The sequence below is a fragment of the Motacilla alba genome, chromosome 10, assembly GCF_015832195.1.
Source record: "Motacilla alba alba isolate MOTALB_02 chromosome 10, Motacilla_alba_V1.0_pri, whole genome shotgun sequence".
Lineage (NCBI taxonomy): Eukaryota > Metazoa > Chordata > Aves > Passeriformes > Motacillidae > Motacilla > Motacilla alba.
In genome coordinates this window covers 7606103-7622150 of record NC_052025.1, presented here as the reverse complement: position 1 = coordinate 7622150, position 16048 = coordinate 7606103, and the positions used below count along the sequence as shown (strand labels likewise).

The window sequence follows — 16048 nt, the reverse complement described above, 5'->3', positions numbered from 1 at the left end:
AGAACATACCTCCCTCGTAGGATGAACATGTTGAAAATCACTGGTCACTAACAACAAACAAGTGTAGCAGCACCTGTACTGGCAAGGAACCAGGGTTTTCGTCACCTTTCAACTGATCCAACCTGGCCCCTCACACTTTGGGTGACCTATTTCTGCCATCATCATCTGATGAAACTCTTCCCTTTCCAAAACAAACACAGACCCAGGCTCAGCTCTTTGGACTGTGCCCCAAGCAAACCACAGAACACGCAGGTAACGCCTCCTCAGAAAGACTCAGGCAAACCTGTGCCCATTAGCACACACACACTCATGCTCTCCAGAGCCTAACCAGATGCTCCAAGGAAATGCATTCTCAGTATCAACATCAGTTTGTGCGTGTCCCAGAATCAGTGTAGGGTATTAGCTATGAAAATTCAGGTGAGTGTCTTGCAAACAGGCAAAGTGGCATTTGGACAAGTGGCTTCATATGAACTGGTAGATTTACTCAGGGAAACAATGTTTTAAGACCAACCAAGACAATTTGGAAAATAAGACCCGGAAAAGTTTCTGGGTATTTCAAAATTAACAGCCATCTTCTGTTTCTGAATAGACCCTCTGGACACCCAAAGTTTCCAATTCCTCAGGCTCAGCTTTGCCTGCATCAGTCTTCCAGCACAAGTTTAGCGGTGTGTCCAAATTGAAGTTTCTGGGTAACAGCCAAGGAAGGAAAATCTGCCTAAGTTACAACAGGCATGACTTCAGGTGCAGTTTTTCCTGGGATTGAGTATAATGATGATTAGTAAATTGTGGTTACAGCTTGCTAGAAAAAGCATGTAGGTTTGTGGCTGTCAAACATGAACACTGGGTTTTGCAGTGCTGTTTCATACTCTGCTAGAGTGTACAAACTAAGTCAAAGCATCAGAGCCCCAAAAGCTCACAGCTGAGGTTTTTTGTTAATTTTTTTCCTAATTGTAGTCAATTAAAAGATACTCTTTTATTTCTCCCTGTAAATATCTTACTACACATTACTGTCACTAGCCAGAACTCTGCCTGCCTTTCTGCAGTCTCAGTCTCAGCTTTTCTGTACAGTAAAGGCTATAAGAAGAAGCATCCCAAAGTCCTGTTTAATAAAGGTTTTATTGTGAATGTTTTATTAGTGTGTTACTTATTGGGCTTTTCTGTAGGACATCAAAACTCAAACATTAAATTTTAAGTAATGTGTCATTTCAATAACTTTGAAATTTAAAATAACGTCCTTTTGAAATTTACAACAGGACATTAACATACTCATTTTGTTATATTTCATTTTTTAAGTAGCAGAGTAACACAGCACTCACTCTTTTTTTTTTTTTTTGTGGAAAGACCACTGACTGAGAATATGAGTTAGTCAATGCCTGTACCCATAAGCAGATGACCTGCTATGAACAGGTCTGAAACACAGAACTTGTGTTCTGGGTTTGATACCCAGAGGCATCCATATATTAAGGAAAGGTCTATGTGCATTTTCAGTGGGATCAATAGTTATCTCCAATATTCCAGCAAGATATCTATCACTCCACCCAAATTATTCTTTTACTTAAAAATGGGGGAACATAAACCATGATATGTTAATAAACATTCAGTTCTTATGTTAGATATATATCTCCAGCATGTAGTATTTTATGGTGTTATGCTATTACAAACTATTAGTGGAAGAGAGCTCTTCTGAAAGCAAATAATTGATTTTCAGTTGCAGAGAATAACCTGAATTTGGATAATCTAAGTGCAATGGAACACTTTGTATATCCATACCATTAAAAATCTGTTAATATTTTATCTCATTAGTATAGCCCAATAGTGAGTTCTTATCTGGTAACAAATTTGACTTCTCTTGCCATCTAAATTAACTTTCAGTCCCATGAAAGATCAAAAATTTATAAAGTTTAAAAAAAATTCCATCTCTAAGATGAAGGCAGTCATCCTGATTCAATTTGTGGTTTGAATTTTATATACATTTATGGTAATATGGTTTGTGTCTTTCTTTATCATAAATGCTTTTCCTAGGCCAAAGAGAATCCGTACACCATAATACTGAATTACTTTGGAAAAAAAAACCCAACAAAGCAGTGTTTGCTTTTAAAGGAGGAAATGATATGTAAAGGACATTTGTTTCAGAATTCCAAAGGATTATCACAATAGCCTTTCATTTAAGAATATATGTTAACTATAGTGATGGTTAAGTGATAAAAGCTAGGACATCCAGTGACACCAAAGTATGTTTTAACTTAGTAAATGTAGGATACCCTTTTGCTACAGAGGATTTTAAATCAAACTAAATTATCTATTAATATATTATTATTAATATAATTATCTATATTAATAACAAATTATCTTTGCTGGTCTTCCTTTAAACGAAAGGAATAGAAGTCATTTTAACTGCAACTAAACAAAACAAAAAACCCAACAAACAAACAAACCAACCCCAAAAATCAAAACAAAAAAAACGCAAGCAGCAGAAACAGATTTTTGTCCTATTGTCATTTGTTCTACTGAGTCATACAATTGAAAATGTTATGAACCACTCACAATGTCACAGTGATAGGTAAATGGAAAACTGTGTACAACAGGGAATTAATAGAAAAATTATATTGGTCATGAGTCATTGCTATGACTAAGAGAAGTAAACACCTATTGGTAATCCTAATAATCTCAATTTCTTTACTATTAAGGCAATTTCTCAGTAAAGAGACCAATGCAGAGATGGAGTTAAGAGCCCAAGACGTAACACTCTTGTTGGCTTCACAGTTAAATGCAGGCTAGATCCTGGCAATTAATACTGATTTCAAACACCATGACAACGAGATGCAAAACTGATCCAAACATGAAGGCTTATATTTATATTTTGTAAGCAAGGACTTCAGTCTGGTAGTCACTCCAGGCTGGCACCTGTCTCTGCATTGCATTGCAACTGGGTTGCTTTCAGCACATTTGCAGGTTTTCATCAGCCCCTTCCTGCTCCTTTTCACTCTCAGTTCTCCAAAGTCACAGGTTCTGTTCTCCTTTTCTTCTTTCCCTTAAAAGCAAACATGTCCTTGTTTGGATACATGTGCTTTCTGGTGGCCTGAAGCCAAGCCACTGCCTCCAGCAGTCTCAAGCCCTGCAGCTCTACTTGCTCCTGCAGGATGACAGCAAGGTGTGACGATCACTCAGGGACAGACCAGATGTGAACCAGAAATTCTCTGCTCAAGTAGCTCCTTTCCAGGGCAACCTGCAGACAAAATTTAACACTGCTCTCCAAGCGTGGGCCTGTGTTCTCCAGGCACCAACACCTGCTCTGGGCCAGCTCCCTTCTTCCCTGCTTCCCAGGAAGGATGCTGAGCTCTCCAACTCTCATAGGGTAGAAGAGAAAGATATACAAAATGTTTTTCCTAATTTTTGTGACTTGTATAACAGTTTACAAGCAATTTCTTTTGGAAATATCTCTGTCTTGATGAGCAAACCTGCATAGTAGGAAGAGCAGCTATAGTGGAGGTGGAATGTCATACTCATTTTGTGCATATGCATTTGAATGAAATGGTAAACACTTGTCTGAATCACCACCACTCAGATGTCATCTTTTTCTCTCTATTTTCAGCTTGAGGGGGAGGAGAGCTGCCAGAACAGAACCCTGAAGTGATGAGCTCCAGTCAACTGCTCCCAGATAAATTATCCACCAGTGATCCCATGTTTAACACACTACTTACGGATATTTTTACTAACAGCTCAACCCATCACAACGTTAGAGAAGTAAGAACTTTCCAGGGATTACATATTAGGGCTTTTCTTCTTTAAATACCTTGAGAGTATCTTTCTCCATATGTGTATGAAGTATGTGCTATATCCTCTTTGCCAGTACCTAAAACATTGCTAAGACCAGGAGAAGCTGTGTTCTGATATGGCGTGTGACTGAGCATCACTAATGCACTGCCATCTTCCCACATCTCAGTTTCACACAAGATGCTCCTTCTTAGTGTTTCTCTCTTACTTCTTTAGGAAAATGGGAATAGTAAATAATTCCTGTTATTAGTTGGTTTGAATTACTTCTGAGGTGCTTTTAATGTTCAAATACTTTTGAGTACACAGATTCTCAATATGCTATCCTTGGTCCACTGATTGGCTTCCAATGATCTTGACAGTTTTGTCACTGGGAATTAATTACTGATAATACCAAACTACACTTAATAGCACACCATCCAAGAAATGTCCACATATCTTCAGGTCTGGCTGGCATAGAAAGTAATCCCACAAGAAGGTACTCCTAAAAACCAGGCCGACTGACAAGAATGTAGGGCTTTGTGGATGCTGTAAAATTATATTTATTAATGATTAGAGTATTACCTCTGCCAAAAGCAAAGGGAAATACAAATATCCTCCTATTATTATACAGCTACTGTTTTTGATAAAAAGTTAACCTCAGATAATTCCTAAAGCTCTGAAGTAATTTAAAGTTATGTGCAGCATAACAGGTCTCGAGCAATTCCTTATTAGGCAGCACTGAGATCTGCTATTTTGCTTTTTCAGAGACAGCCATTTTAGGCCCCTATGTTAGACAATTAATCCTTGTCAGAGAAGATTTTAATCATGCTTTTGGTGCAAGAACCAAGAACCTTTGAGCAGGGCCTCTTAGCCACAGGCACTTCATCATCATTCTCATCTATACATATGTAGCAGGAAAGATGGTTTTAATTTTTCAAAGCAATTTGAAATAGAATCAAGGAGAATTTTTTTCCAGTCAGAATTAATCATTGCTTATACGCAGCTTTTTAAACAACACATTTCAAAATGTTTCTTCTTGTCTCAGAGCAAGGAGGATTTGGGCATGATCCCTCTGGGAAATTATTATCATAGCCCTTGGAACAAGTGTCCTTTTGAAGTACTGATACAGAGCAGGCAAACAGAACACTCAAGGGTATTCTTGATAGGGAAAGGAGATGACCAAGTCCTTATCAGTTAATTTATAATGTAGGATAAGTTACAGTGCTGTGTTTTCCCATCCATACTAGAAACAAAAGAAGAGTATTTGCAAAGAGAGAGCCCAAGAGCTCTCTAAAGTAAGTATGTTGAGAAGTACTGATTTGAAGCCATAGGTGGGTTGGCTACCTGAGGAAGGCTGCAAGGACAGCTTCTCTTCCCACTAGCTACCTCCTCCACACAAGTGCTTCAAAAACCTGAAGTTACAAATGGACTCAGCTCCAGCAGCAGTCAGGTAATAATACCCTGTTCTGGTTAGTCATCACAAAAATCCACTACCAATAAGTTAAGAAGTGAATATAAGGCTATCAACCCCTGAAGAAATAAAAATGTATTTTCAGCTTCCAATGAATCTTCTTCTTCCTAATGTCACCACATATGAAGGCTTTAAAAGCACATTTAGCTTATTTGGCATAATACATATACAACTTTAAAAACAGTTCCATCAAAAAGTGGCCCCTTGTACGCATAGGTAGGTTAAAATGAAGCTCACAAACTGCTGAGACTCATTTCAGTCCTTGGGCCAATTTTTCAAGTACAATTTTAACATTTGACTCAAAACCCCCCTACACAAACAGCAGCGTATGCTTTGGATCTCTAGCATACTGCTAACATTACTTGAACCAGCAGCTTGAGATCCACTGAAATTTTATTCTAATAGGCACCATCTAATTAGGTAGTGTGGATAGGCAAAATTCCAATGATACATAACTTATCATAATCCATATGAAAGCAGTTTATTTAAAAGGAAGCTGACAGCAGAGAAAAGATGAGCCACAGGGACAAAAATGGAGCCTTTTAATGATTTCAGAACTGAGGTATTACCAGATATAGAAAATGGGTAGGCAGGCCCAGGAAGAACGGACTCAGGAGGAGGCACGACAAAGCCATTGGAGAATAGATATGCAAATGTTCCAACACATTTCAAGTATTTGCATCACTAGTAGGATATTCCTTATGTATCCAAAGCACATGGCAGAAATGTTATGACCTATCACGAACTATAATAATTCAGTTATATATTCTGCATTATATCAAGATAGTCTTTTATTTGGGGTATTTGAACACTGTAATCTGCAAGATAACAGCTGTCTTTTTAGCACTAATTGCTTTCTAAACAATTTTTTTCATGTCCTCAGTTCACTTCTGACTTAATTAATCTGGCTTTCCTGAGTTTGTATTTCACCCCTTTCTCTTTTTTTAACAAGTTCAGTAGGAAAAGCAAAAGAAACAGAAAGATTTGCAATTTCATCAGGTAATGTTAACTATGCACTAGAAGGTGTTGGTTTGTTACAAAAGCAGTAACAAAGGCACTCAGACCCTGTGAAGTAATGGTTAAAACGTCATTTGCTGGAGTGGGCACTACAGAGGACAGTACAGACAGGCTCACATCCCTTCAGATCCCCCAACTGTGCAGCACAGAGTGGGCCTCCAGTCCACACACACATCTTGCCCATGGAAGGCCACCTCCTTATTTGAGTTTTTACAAGATTTTCCTACCAGAAATCTGCTCACTACTTCAAAGGTCAAGCAGAAAGGATGTTCACATGAGAACTTCCAGCTGCATTTTCAGATGAAAGGCAAGGACACACAAGTGGCATCATTGCCAGCACTGAGTGGGAGCTGCCTAGAGGCTCTGCTGTTGTGGCTACCTGGCCAAGGTTTCCCTGCAGCCAGAGGACAAACACAGCACAACACAAGGACAGCATAGCCCAGGCCTGGGCACATTCAGGTTAATAGTTAACTATTCTGTGAATCCCAACTCAGAAACATCTTAAGCATTCAGTCAGGTCCCTGCTCCTTCCTTAAGTTTGGAATAACTTCCCAGTGTTGCTCCAACTTGTAAGCCTCACTATATATTTTTCTTCAATTTTATCTCCTTATCCAAGCTTAACTTGTACCATTTTTAAGAGAGGGAGGAGAGCAGCAAGATGCAAGCATTGGTTAACTCTGACTGACTTCAGATGGCGCTTCTCTCTCTTGAGTCTAGAACAGTTTCCAAAGAGGCCATTTCTTCTGTGACCACATAATAATGCAGGTCTGCTCTAAAGAAGAGGTATCAGTTGCCAGATTCACTGTATGGACTACATGAACCACTGCCTCATTTGACACAGCAATCCCTAACCCCAGAGGTGGAATTCTGTTTACTGGAATACCAGCTGCATTCACACATACAGATTTGTATTTCTGCAGATATAAAAATATTTCAAAGCAATTGTTTAGGACTTCCTCTGGATGTCTTTATTAAGCACATAAACATCTAATAATTGGAAACCTACAAAGCTCATGACTTCAGTTCCAAGATTTCTAGCTTCTTAAATCTTTCATGTTAGGACATTTCCATTCACAGATTTGTTTGTTATTTTGATCTTTTTTACTATCCATTAAGACAAATTCTTTCAAATTTTCAGCTGAGAGGTTCCAATTAAAACCCATTATTACTTCAGGTGAATCAGCAATTTCTAAAGTATCCTTCTATTATCTCCTACATTATATTCCATCTCATACCTTGGGAGTTTTTTATTTGCATTTTTTATGACTGTGGAACATAAAGGGTGTCTGTCAATTGTTCATTGAGAACTCTTTGGAAAGCATGTTTAGAATGCAGTGAGATATATTAACAGTATTTCTTCCCATGATTTGGTAAATTCATATCTTTCTGATTCTCTTTCATTTATGTTGTCTTAAGTCTCTGTGACAATTCTTTTTCTTTGTTGAAGAGCCTAAGGGATTTTGTGCAAACATCAAATCTTGTCACCTGCCAGCTCATCTCAGCACCTCTACAGTCTGGGATGTAGTCTAAGTCTGAATAAGTGCTAGCTCTTTGGCATGAAAATCTGAATATCTATCCTCTCCTTTTTTGTAGCCAGTTCCTGCTCTGTGACAATGCCTTTCCATCCCGTTCACACAGATTGTGCTAGGCACACTGATGGGTTTACAATTTTACAATCCAAGTACAGGACTCCATAGATCAAAGCACACATTTCTCCTTTATGTCAGCAACTCAAGCCACACTAACACTATCTTGTAGGAATGCCTTGCAAATATGGGAAAACAAAACCAGGCAAGCACCAATACAGTGGATGGCAACACCAGCAATGGGATGTCAGATGTCACAACAGCAAGAGCTAGCACCCAGGCATGAAACCAACACTTGGGCTAAGTCTGACCAAGGCACCCCAGCAAGGAAGATTCACCTTCACACTCAGCTTTACTGGGCTCAGCAATTGCAGCAAGGGTCAACCAGGCAGCTGTCATCTGTCATCACACAAACAACAAAGTTCTGTATTTTAGGCCAGCCCTAAAGCACATTTCCCATATAAAGAAAAAACTCCAGAAATAATTTTAATACAAAATGTTTTTATTGTTTTTGAAAACATTTAAAAAACAATTTTTGAGCACTTTCAATAAAAAAAATAACTGAAATGCTACTGCAATATTCAACTACTGTAGTTTCAGCAGTACAACAGACAACAAAACACTGGGGAAGAGGGGAGAAACTGGATTTCCTGCACTAAATGAAAATGTGGAACAGGGATTTTTCTTTCCTTATGGTGCAGTAAATAAAGCACAGTATAGTACAAGACTATTATATGATCCTCAGATGCACTGCACAAGAAACACTTTCCTTCTTTTCAGTTCGGAAGTCAGTGCTTATTGCAATTATTTGCAAATTATTTACTTCATGAATTCTTATCATGATAAAATGATGCAAAAATGTTTTTCAACACCAGAACAATAAAAAATAATCCAAGAAAGGAACATATTCAACAATAACTAAGCTGAATTAGTTAACATAAAAAAGTAAATAACTTGTGAATAACTATGCTCACCTGGTTAACACTGAACCAGCTTCAATACAGCAAAAGAATAAAAAAAATAAAAGTGGTTACAGGAATATATCTAGTACTGTACAAGATTAAGTCATTAACACTCATGCACGTTTTGTGATCATGTATTAACATGGTGAAGCAAACTAAACTTAATTTTTCCTGCTGCAATATTCTCATGTAAGAGAATCAAAAATAGAAATATCTCATTGAGATCAATGCACATTGCTACATAAGACAATTTCACCTGTCACTTTTAATGACATTTTGCCTTTTAATAATGAAACACATTAAAAAGTTTTTTTTTTCATTTTGCCTTTTTTTTAAATCTGTGGGCCATATTTGTTGCATTTATCCTAAGGAATGTGCCTGCCACAGGTTCAACAGAATTTTAGTGCAATATATGAACCCAGAAAGTTTGCTGGACTAACCAAGCAATCAAATTTAAAGTGTTTGCTGCAATACTGTACACAGGGTACAAATTCACTAGTTTGTATACTTTAGCAAAAACTGCTATCAAAATAATTTATTTCTTATGTTAGTAGGAAGCCAATAATGTAAACAAGGGGTCAGAACTGTCTCAAATTCAAAGTTTTGGAGTATCTGACAAAGACAGGCTTCCATTTGTTAGGATCACAGAATTTTCCTTTGGGTATTGCATACTTTGGTGTGCAGTAGTGCTCTGTCTCAATGTATCATAAAGAACTAACTAGCACTAAGTACAGGGACCTAACATTAATTATAACACCAACACACAAACATCTCTAGAATGATACATACCAATGTACAAAGCTGTGCCTGTGCCTTGGATTTTACTTGAAACAATTCTTATCAAATTTAATACTTTCAAAATTAAACATGTATTTGCTTTAAACCCAGTGATTATAGAATATTTCTGCTAATTAAGTCACATGTTAGGCCCAATATAATGCTTGCATTTAAAGAGAATTTTAAACGCACTTTTAAAAACCTTTGGTGATGGCTGCATAATTTAGAATGCATCAACTTTAAATCTACTTCTGCTTTTGTGAGAAATCTTCTTTAAAAAAGTAGCAGTTAGGCTAAACCTTCCTTCCCCCAAGCACCCCTCAGTGTCAGTGTCTGCAACCCGAGGTGAGCCAGCCCACCATGGAACAGGGGCTGCTCCAGCACCCGGGCAGCTCCTCCTGCAGCTGGCACCGAGTCAGAGTCACACAAGAGCTGAGCTGGAAGGGACCCTCCCCCTTCATCGAAGCAGGTTTCACCTATTCACAGTAGTGCTGGCACTTCACACAGGGTCAGGAAACAGAAACAAAAAGGTGCTGAGTGTCTCTCAGACCCATCCTCCTACCAGGCTGGGAGGATGTTCAACACATCCTCTCAAAAGGCCATGGGCAAGTACAGGATTCAAGCCCTCCTTCAGCAACTTTAGTCTACAAGACAAATGGTTCAAGTCTTACTGACAGACACCTGGCAGGACAACAAGCAGAAGGTTACTATGCAGCTTTTAGTCTCCTCCCCATCACCTCGGAAGTGTCACTTGGTCTTAAAGCAAACCACATTATCACAACATCCTTGTGCTTCAAGGAGGGATCAGAACTCTCCAGGTTCGCTCCTGATGAAGCGGCCAAACTTCTGATGCAAGCACAGTGAAATCAGGCCCCCATAAGGTGCTATTACTTGGCACACCTGTTTGTCCTTGCAGAAGAAGCCATAAACTGGTGATGAACTGGGGCAAGGGCAAGAGAAGCCATGATATACCAGCACCTCCAGTGCCAATGCAGCAGCACAAGTTGAATCAGCACTGCCAAAAAAATTGACCAGTACTGGGATCTCAAGTAATTAAAAAAAACTGAAGAAACAGAAGACCACCAAGTCACTTAAAGAAAAACACTAATCACATGAAAAATCTGAGCATCTTCCCCTTAGAGAAATCTAGGGGGGGTTTACTGAACCTCCCCCTTCGTAAATTTATGACCACTCATCAAAGAAATGCAAAAGAAGAAAATTTTTTCCTGCTCTATTTTCTACTTTCTGTCAGGTCACAGGAAAAGTAATCCATTTCATACCAGGCTTAAGTGATAGTATTGTAGCATACTCAGTGCACCACTTCTTTTGTAAAAATCTGCCTCTGAAAGTCCTCTATCTAGCATCAAGGCCATAGCTGGGTAAATACCTCTCTCTTTTGACCATTAGGGATCCATGTATGCCATGCTGATAAAACAGAAGGTCTTTTTGGTTTGACTGAACCAATGAGACAGGAGTCTAATTCTCATTATCCACAGGGGCAGCATTTTTTTCCTTAAAAAAAAAAAAAAGATTCATCAACCCTGTCAAATCACTTTTGAAAACTGAATTCAGGCTTCTAAAACAGTAAGTACTTCTAAAAGAAGTTTTACCAAAAGAATGATCACATGTCTTACTGTTTATCTGTAAAGTGCCTGGCAGTATTATGGCTCTACATGAAATATTTTTAGATTAACCACATTTTCTAATATTTTAATAATCTTTTGTTTGAGAGAAAGACGTTGAACAAGAAAGACAGAAAGGCTCAACCTACTGAAATAGAGAAAATTAACATCTTCCTGTGCCCTCCACTAGGTTAGGAAAGAGCAACCTCAAAAAAAAAAAGCTTTTAGAAACAGTATTTTAATGAGCTCCAGCAGCTCTCTATTAAAAAAAAAAAAAAAGGAAAAAAGAGGGAAAAGATCATGTTCCTTCTCTAGCATTGATACACAGTACCTATCACTTTAAAATATGCGGGTTATGCCTAGATTAAATCTCAGTGCTCAAAATCTTTTTGCATTAATTTTACCTAATATAAAAACATTGACATGAGAACTAAAATATCAAGTACGTCATGAATATTAATGGATAAAATAACTACATAGATTTATTTCTCTTAAATAAAAAAATTTAGTGCATCTTTTTCCTTGATCATTCCTGTTAGCTTCTCCCATCTCTGTGTTTTACTGGAGATGTCAGTGGCACCAATGCTACAGAGATTTCCTGAAGTTCACCATTGAGCAGTGCTCCAGACAGCTACACAATGATCAGGCATCTGCATGTCACCTGGTCCACTTGTGCCCACTCCCCACCACCTTACCTACCTGCAGGCATCCTGCATTTCAAACCTGAATGACAAAGGTCAGTAAAGATCACCTACTAAGAAGTAATATCCAATACAAAGTATGGAAAGCCTACTAACAAGCTTGAATTAAAACCCTCCCAAAGCATCAACCATAGCTGTCATTACTGGCTGCCATTAACCACTTCTTTATTTGCTAAAACAAGAAATGTTGAATGGGAAACACTCCAAAATTCAAATTTTAATACTGGCTCTTTGATAGCCCATCACCTTCAGAGATTTGTTTAAAATTGGTAAGACTGCCTTTTCCTTACTGAAGAATGAGCAACAGGTACAGCAAACTTTTTTTAAAAATGCCACAATACATAGCAAGTGTTTCTGCTGCGGGAGGCACTTCCATTAAGACAAATACAATACGTCTGTCTTTTAGATACAGTGTGCTACATACATATTATAAAACAAGATTAACCCAACATTTCAACAGCAGGATGATCCTTACTCTCCATCCACTCAAAACCTGATGCAGTCATTGAGTTAATGGATTCATTGCAGATTTGTTGAAACAAGGGGTCATTTTTTAATTCCTCCAGTGTAGCATCATCATCTTGTCCCTGCTGACGACCTGGATCAAACAGTAGATTTGTGTCTAAAGTGTTCAGATCATTAATGCTGCCTGAGAGCTCGGAAGACAACCTGATGTCGCTGGGAAAGACAGATGCAACGTTATTAAGATCTGATGCCACCTGATTCACCAGCTGCTGGTTTGTTGGCAGACTGTCCTCCCCTAAAAGGTCTTTTACAGTGCTGCTAAAATCTAATTGCTGCTCTCCGATGTCTGATTGTGCTTGGTTATCTCCAGAAGAAAAACTGATCTGATCGGTGCTGCTGTTTTTTGTGAGGTAATTTGGTGTTTGGAATTCATAAACTGAAGTGCTGGAATTGATCATACTTTGTGGGTTGGCACTAGGAAAAGCGGTGGATGTCTCCAAAATCTGAGTGAGATTCATCCTGGCTGTGTAATTTGAGGGCATGTTGTTCATTCCCAAACCTCTCACTGCATCATCGCTATCAGAATCAAGTTTGTTTAACAACACACTGGTTATTTTTTTAGTGTTTGTTTGTTTCTGAAGAGACGGGAAGGCCGTCTGCATCATCACAGTCAATGGGACTGACTGGCTTCTCTGTGCTATGTTATTGGCACTGGTGTCTGCATGGATATTAGCAAATACATTGTGAACTTCAGGAGTCACTGGACTTCCAAAAGGTGTCAGATTAGAACGTGGTATATTTGACACAGGGTAAACAGTGCTTCCACTGAGATTACGCTGGCGATGGACAGCAGGGCTCACACTCCGGCATCTCAGACTGTTGTTGAGAGATGATCCGGTTCCTTTGTTGTCCAAAGGAGCAGGAACAGCAAAGCCCTCCTGCTTGGTAGTGCTACTGACAGGGGCTGCCTGGTGCTGCACAGGTGAAACAGGAGTCACGCGACCGAAGTGAGTGTCGTGGTGGCGCGGCTGAGACTGGTATGACTGGCCGGGAACTGCAAAAGCGTGAGGTTTCCTGAAGCGATCTTCCACCAGCTCCTGGTAGCTTGTAAGGATGCCATGGTTTGCAACCGAGGAATTACCAACCCCACTGTAGCCGTTATTCATCCACTCGAGCTTGGTTTTGTCAGGATGGGTAGCCATAGGCCGCTGCATTGGCTTCACAGGGCTACTTGAGATGATGCTGGCATCGTGGTAAGCCATACTGGAGCTGATGGGAGTAAATGCAAATGGGTTTCGGCATTCCACAGGACTTGGAGGGACGCTGCTGCTGCAGTTGGAATGGGGTGTGCCAATGGGCGTGTGCCGGCTGCTTCCTAGGGCACTGTCTACGGGAGTGGTCTGAGCCAGCCTTGAACAAGGGCTCTCTCGAGACATGTTCTGAGATCCAGCAATCATTTCGGAGGTGGGTGTCGGAGTCGGGGTGGGAGTGGGAGTCGGGGTGGGAGTGGGGGTGGGAGTGTGAATTGGAGTGCTGTTGTTGTGGATCGAATGGTAAAAGTGCGTGCTGCTTGGATGAGATGATACGGGAGCTCCTTGAGCTGCAGCCTGACTCTGAAGTGCCATTCCTAGACAACCACTATAAGGATGGGAATTATTCATGGACATTTGCTCCTCCATGAGCACCAGCTCCTCCACAATGCTGTCCTGGGTAAGGTCGTCATCAAATGAAAAGAAGTTCTCATTTGACTGAGGGACTGTATGCTCAAACTCTTTCAGCTCAGACTGCAGAGGTAACTGATTTGAAGACTGTGCTTGTATTTGATCCAAGGAGTCCTGGATCTGGCTCTGTAACTGCTGGCTGTACACATCCTGCTGCATACCTTCGCAGTGCACCGGCTCCCACGCGGATTCCTGTAAGTCACTAGAGCCAGAGTGCCCAGCAATAGTCATAACACTGATTTCTTGCTGCTGATCACAATTCACAGATGCAAAATCAGAGGTTTTGGTGATATGGTGCCATGTATTTGGGTTAAAGCTGCCATCAGATTTTGAATCATTTTCTATGAGAAACAAGTTTCCTTCCAATTTTACTTTTATATCTGGAGATGATGCTGATGCAAGCTGCTGTTCTAAAGCAGGATCACAGGTATTTAAATTGGTGCTCAAAGAAAGGTCTGTTGCTAAGTTTGCAGCAGCTGTAGGAGGTACAGGTACTGTCACGGGTACCTTGATGGGAACTTGAGCAAGCGTTGCTGTATTGTCACTATTAGCTAATGATCCAACCTTCAGAGCCTTCTTAACATTGTTAGCTTTTTGACCCTCCACAGCATTACCAGCTGTAAACTGCTCCACTAGTGGTTTCTTTACAGGTGGTAACTGGGAATCCTGAAGTGTGGAAGGTTGTCGCTTTCTTGGACTTCTAGTGCATGTTTTGTCTTTAATCATAGACTCACCAGTAGGAGGTGAATTGATGCTGGTGCTGGACAAGTTTTGACTGGCAACTGTGAGCTTAAGAGTGCTTTGATTATTGCCTGCTGAAGAAACTGGTGTGATTTCATCAGACTGTGTCTTATATTTGGTCCCTGCTTCTTCAGCTTCCTGATCACAGCCCTTACCTGGTTTTAGCTCCATGACATCATCCGTTGAAACCTTCAAGTCTGCAGCCTCAAAACTAATTAGCTGTGCAGGAGGCAGGTCAGGGGTTGCCTTTATGGATTTAGACACATCAGAACTCTCTTGGCCCTGTGCAGAGTTCTCATCCAGCAACGCTTCTGGTTCTGTTTTGATCTTGACTGCAGGTGTAGCTGCAGCAGTGCTAGGCTTGGATCCTGGAGACTGAAGTGAAACAACAGATCCATTTTTGATCTGCGGACCAGTCCTCCCTTCTTCCACTGCTCCTGCACTAGTGCTAACTGAAGGCGTCTGTTTGACCGGCACACTACTGCTGCTCGGGGCAAGAGATATTGCTGTCATTTTGACCACGTTTAAGGAATTCACATGTGGAGCTGGCACAACAGTCTTGATTGGGCTACTGGTAAATAGCACCGTCGTGGGAGAGCGGATGGTGAGAGCACTGGTGTTCGCTGGCTTGGGTAAAATCTGCGGGTAGCGATGCCGGGCAGAGCGGTCACCAACGGGGCTAGCGGGAACGTTCTGGGGAGTCTTTGGTGGCTGCTTGACTGATTGCATGTGCTGAGTGACCACCTGAACGTTGAGCGGCAGGACCTTGCTATCAGACGATCCCATAGGACTTGGAGAAGTCACCAACTGCCTGGTTCTTGGCACCTTTAAAGAGAGAAAAAGGAAAGGTGTGGTAACAAAGCGAGAGGCCCCCAAGCCCACACAAGACCTCAGCCTCAAGCATTTCAAAGGTGAAAGAAAATATAGCTCAATACACCAAAGCTAGGGAATAGTTTGAAACAAAATAAGCTCTTCTACTTGTTCAAGAAAATTTCTATTTCTCTGCCTAAGGATTGGTAGACAGACATATGCCTTCTACTTTTAAGGCATGAGGCACTGGTGTATACACTAGTCTGCTCTTCTGCTAATGAAAGGGTCATTCTCATACAATCCTTCACCACCTGGGACAAAAAGACAGATGTACAAAGGCTAAAGAGGAGAGGATGTGTTCAAAACACTGCTCAGTGTTAAGGTTCCAAAAGTGAGTTAAATACAAACTCACTCTCAGGCAG

The 16048-nt window shown here is 40.3% G+C and overlaps 1 protein-coding gene across 1 annotated transcript in view; it reads right to left on the bottom strand.

Annotated features, from left to right (window-relative positions):
- Positions 1–8310: 8310 nt before the first annotated feature.
- The window catches only part of RFX7 (regulatory factor X7), a 49723-nt gene continuing 41985 nt past the window's right edge, over positions 8311–16048 (bottom strand). Inside the window, exon 9 of the mRNA XM_038147317.1 lies at positions 8311–15641. Within this exon, the coding sequence (XP_038003245.1) occupies positions 12330–15641 (3312 nt within the window). The 3' untranslated portion in view covers positions 8311–12329. The remainder of the gene's footprint in view (positions 15642–16048) is intronic.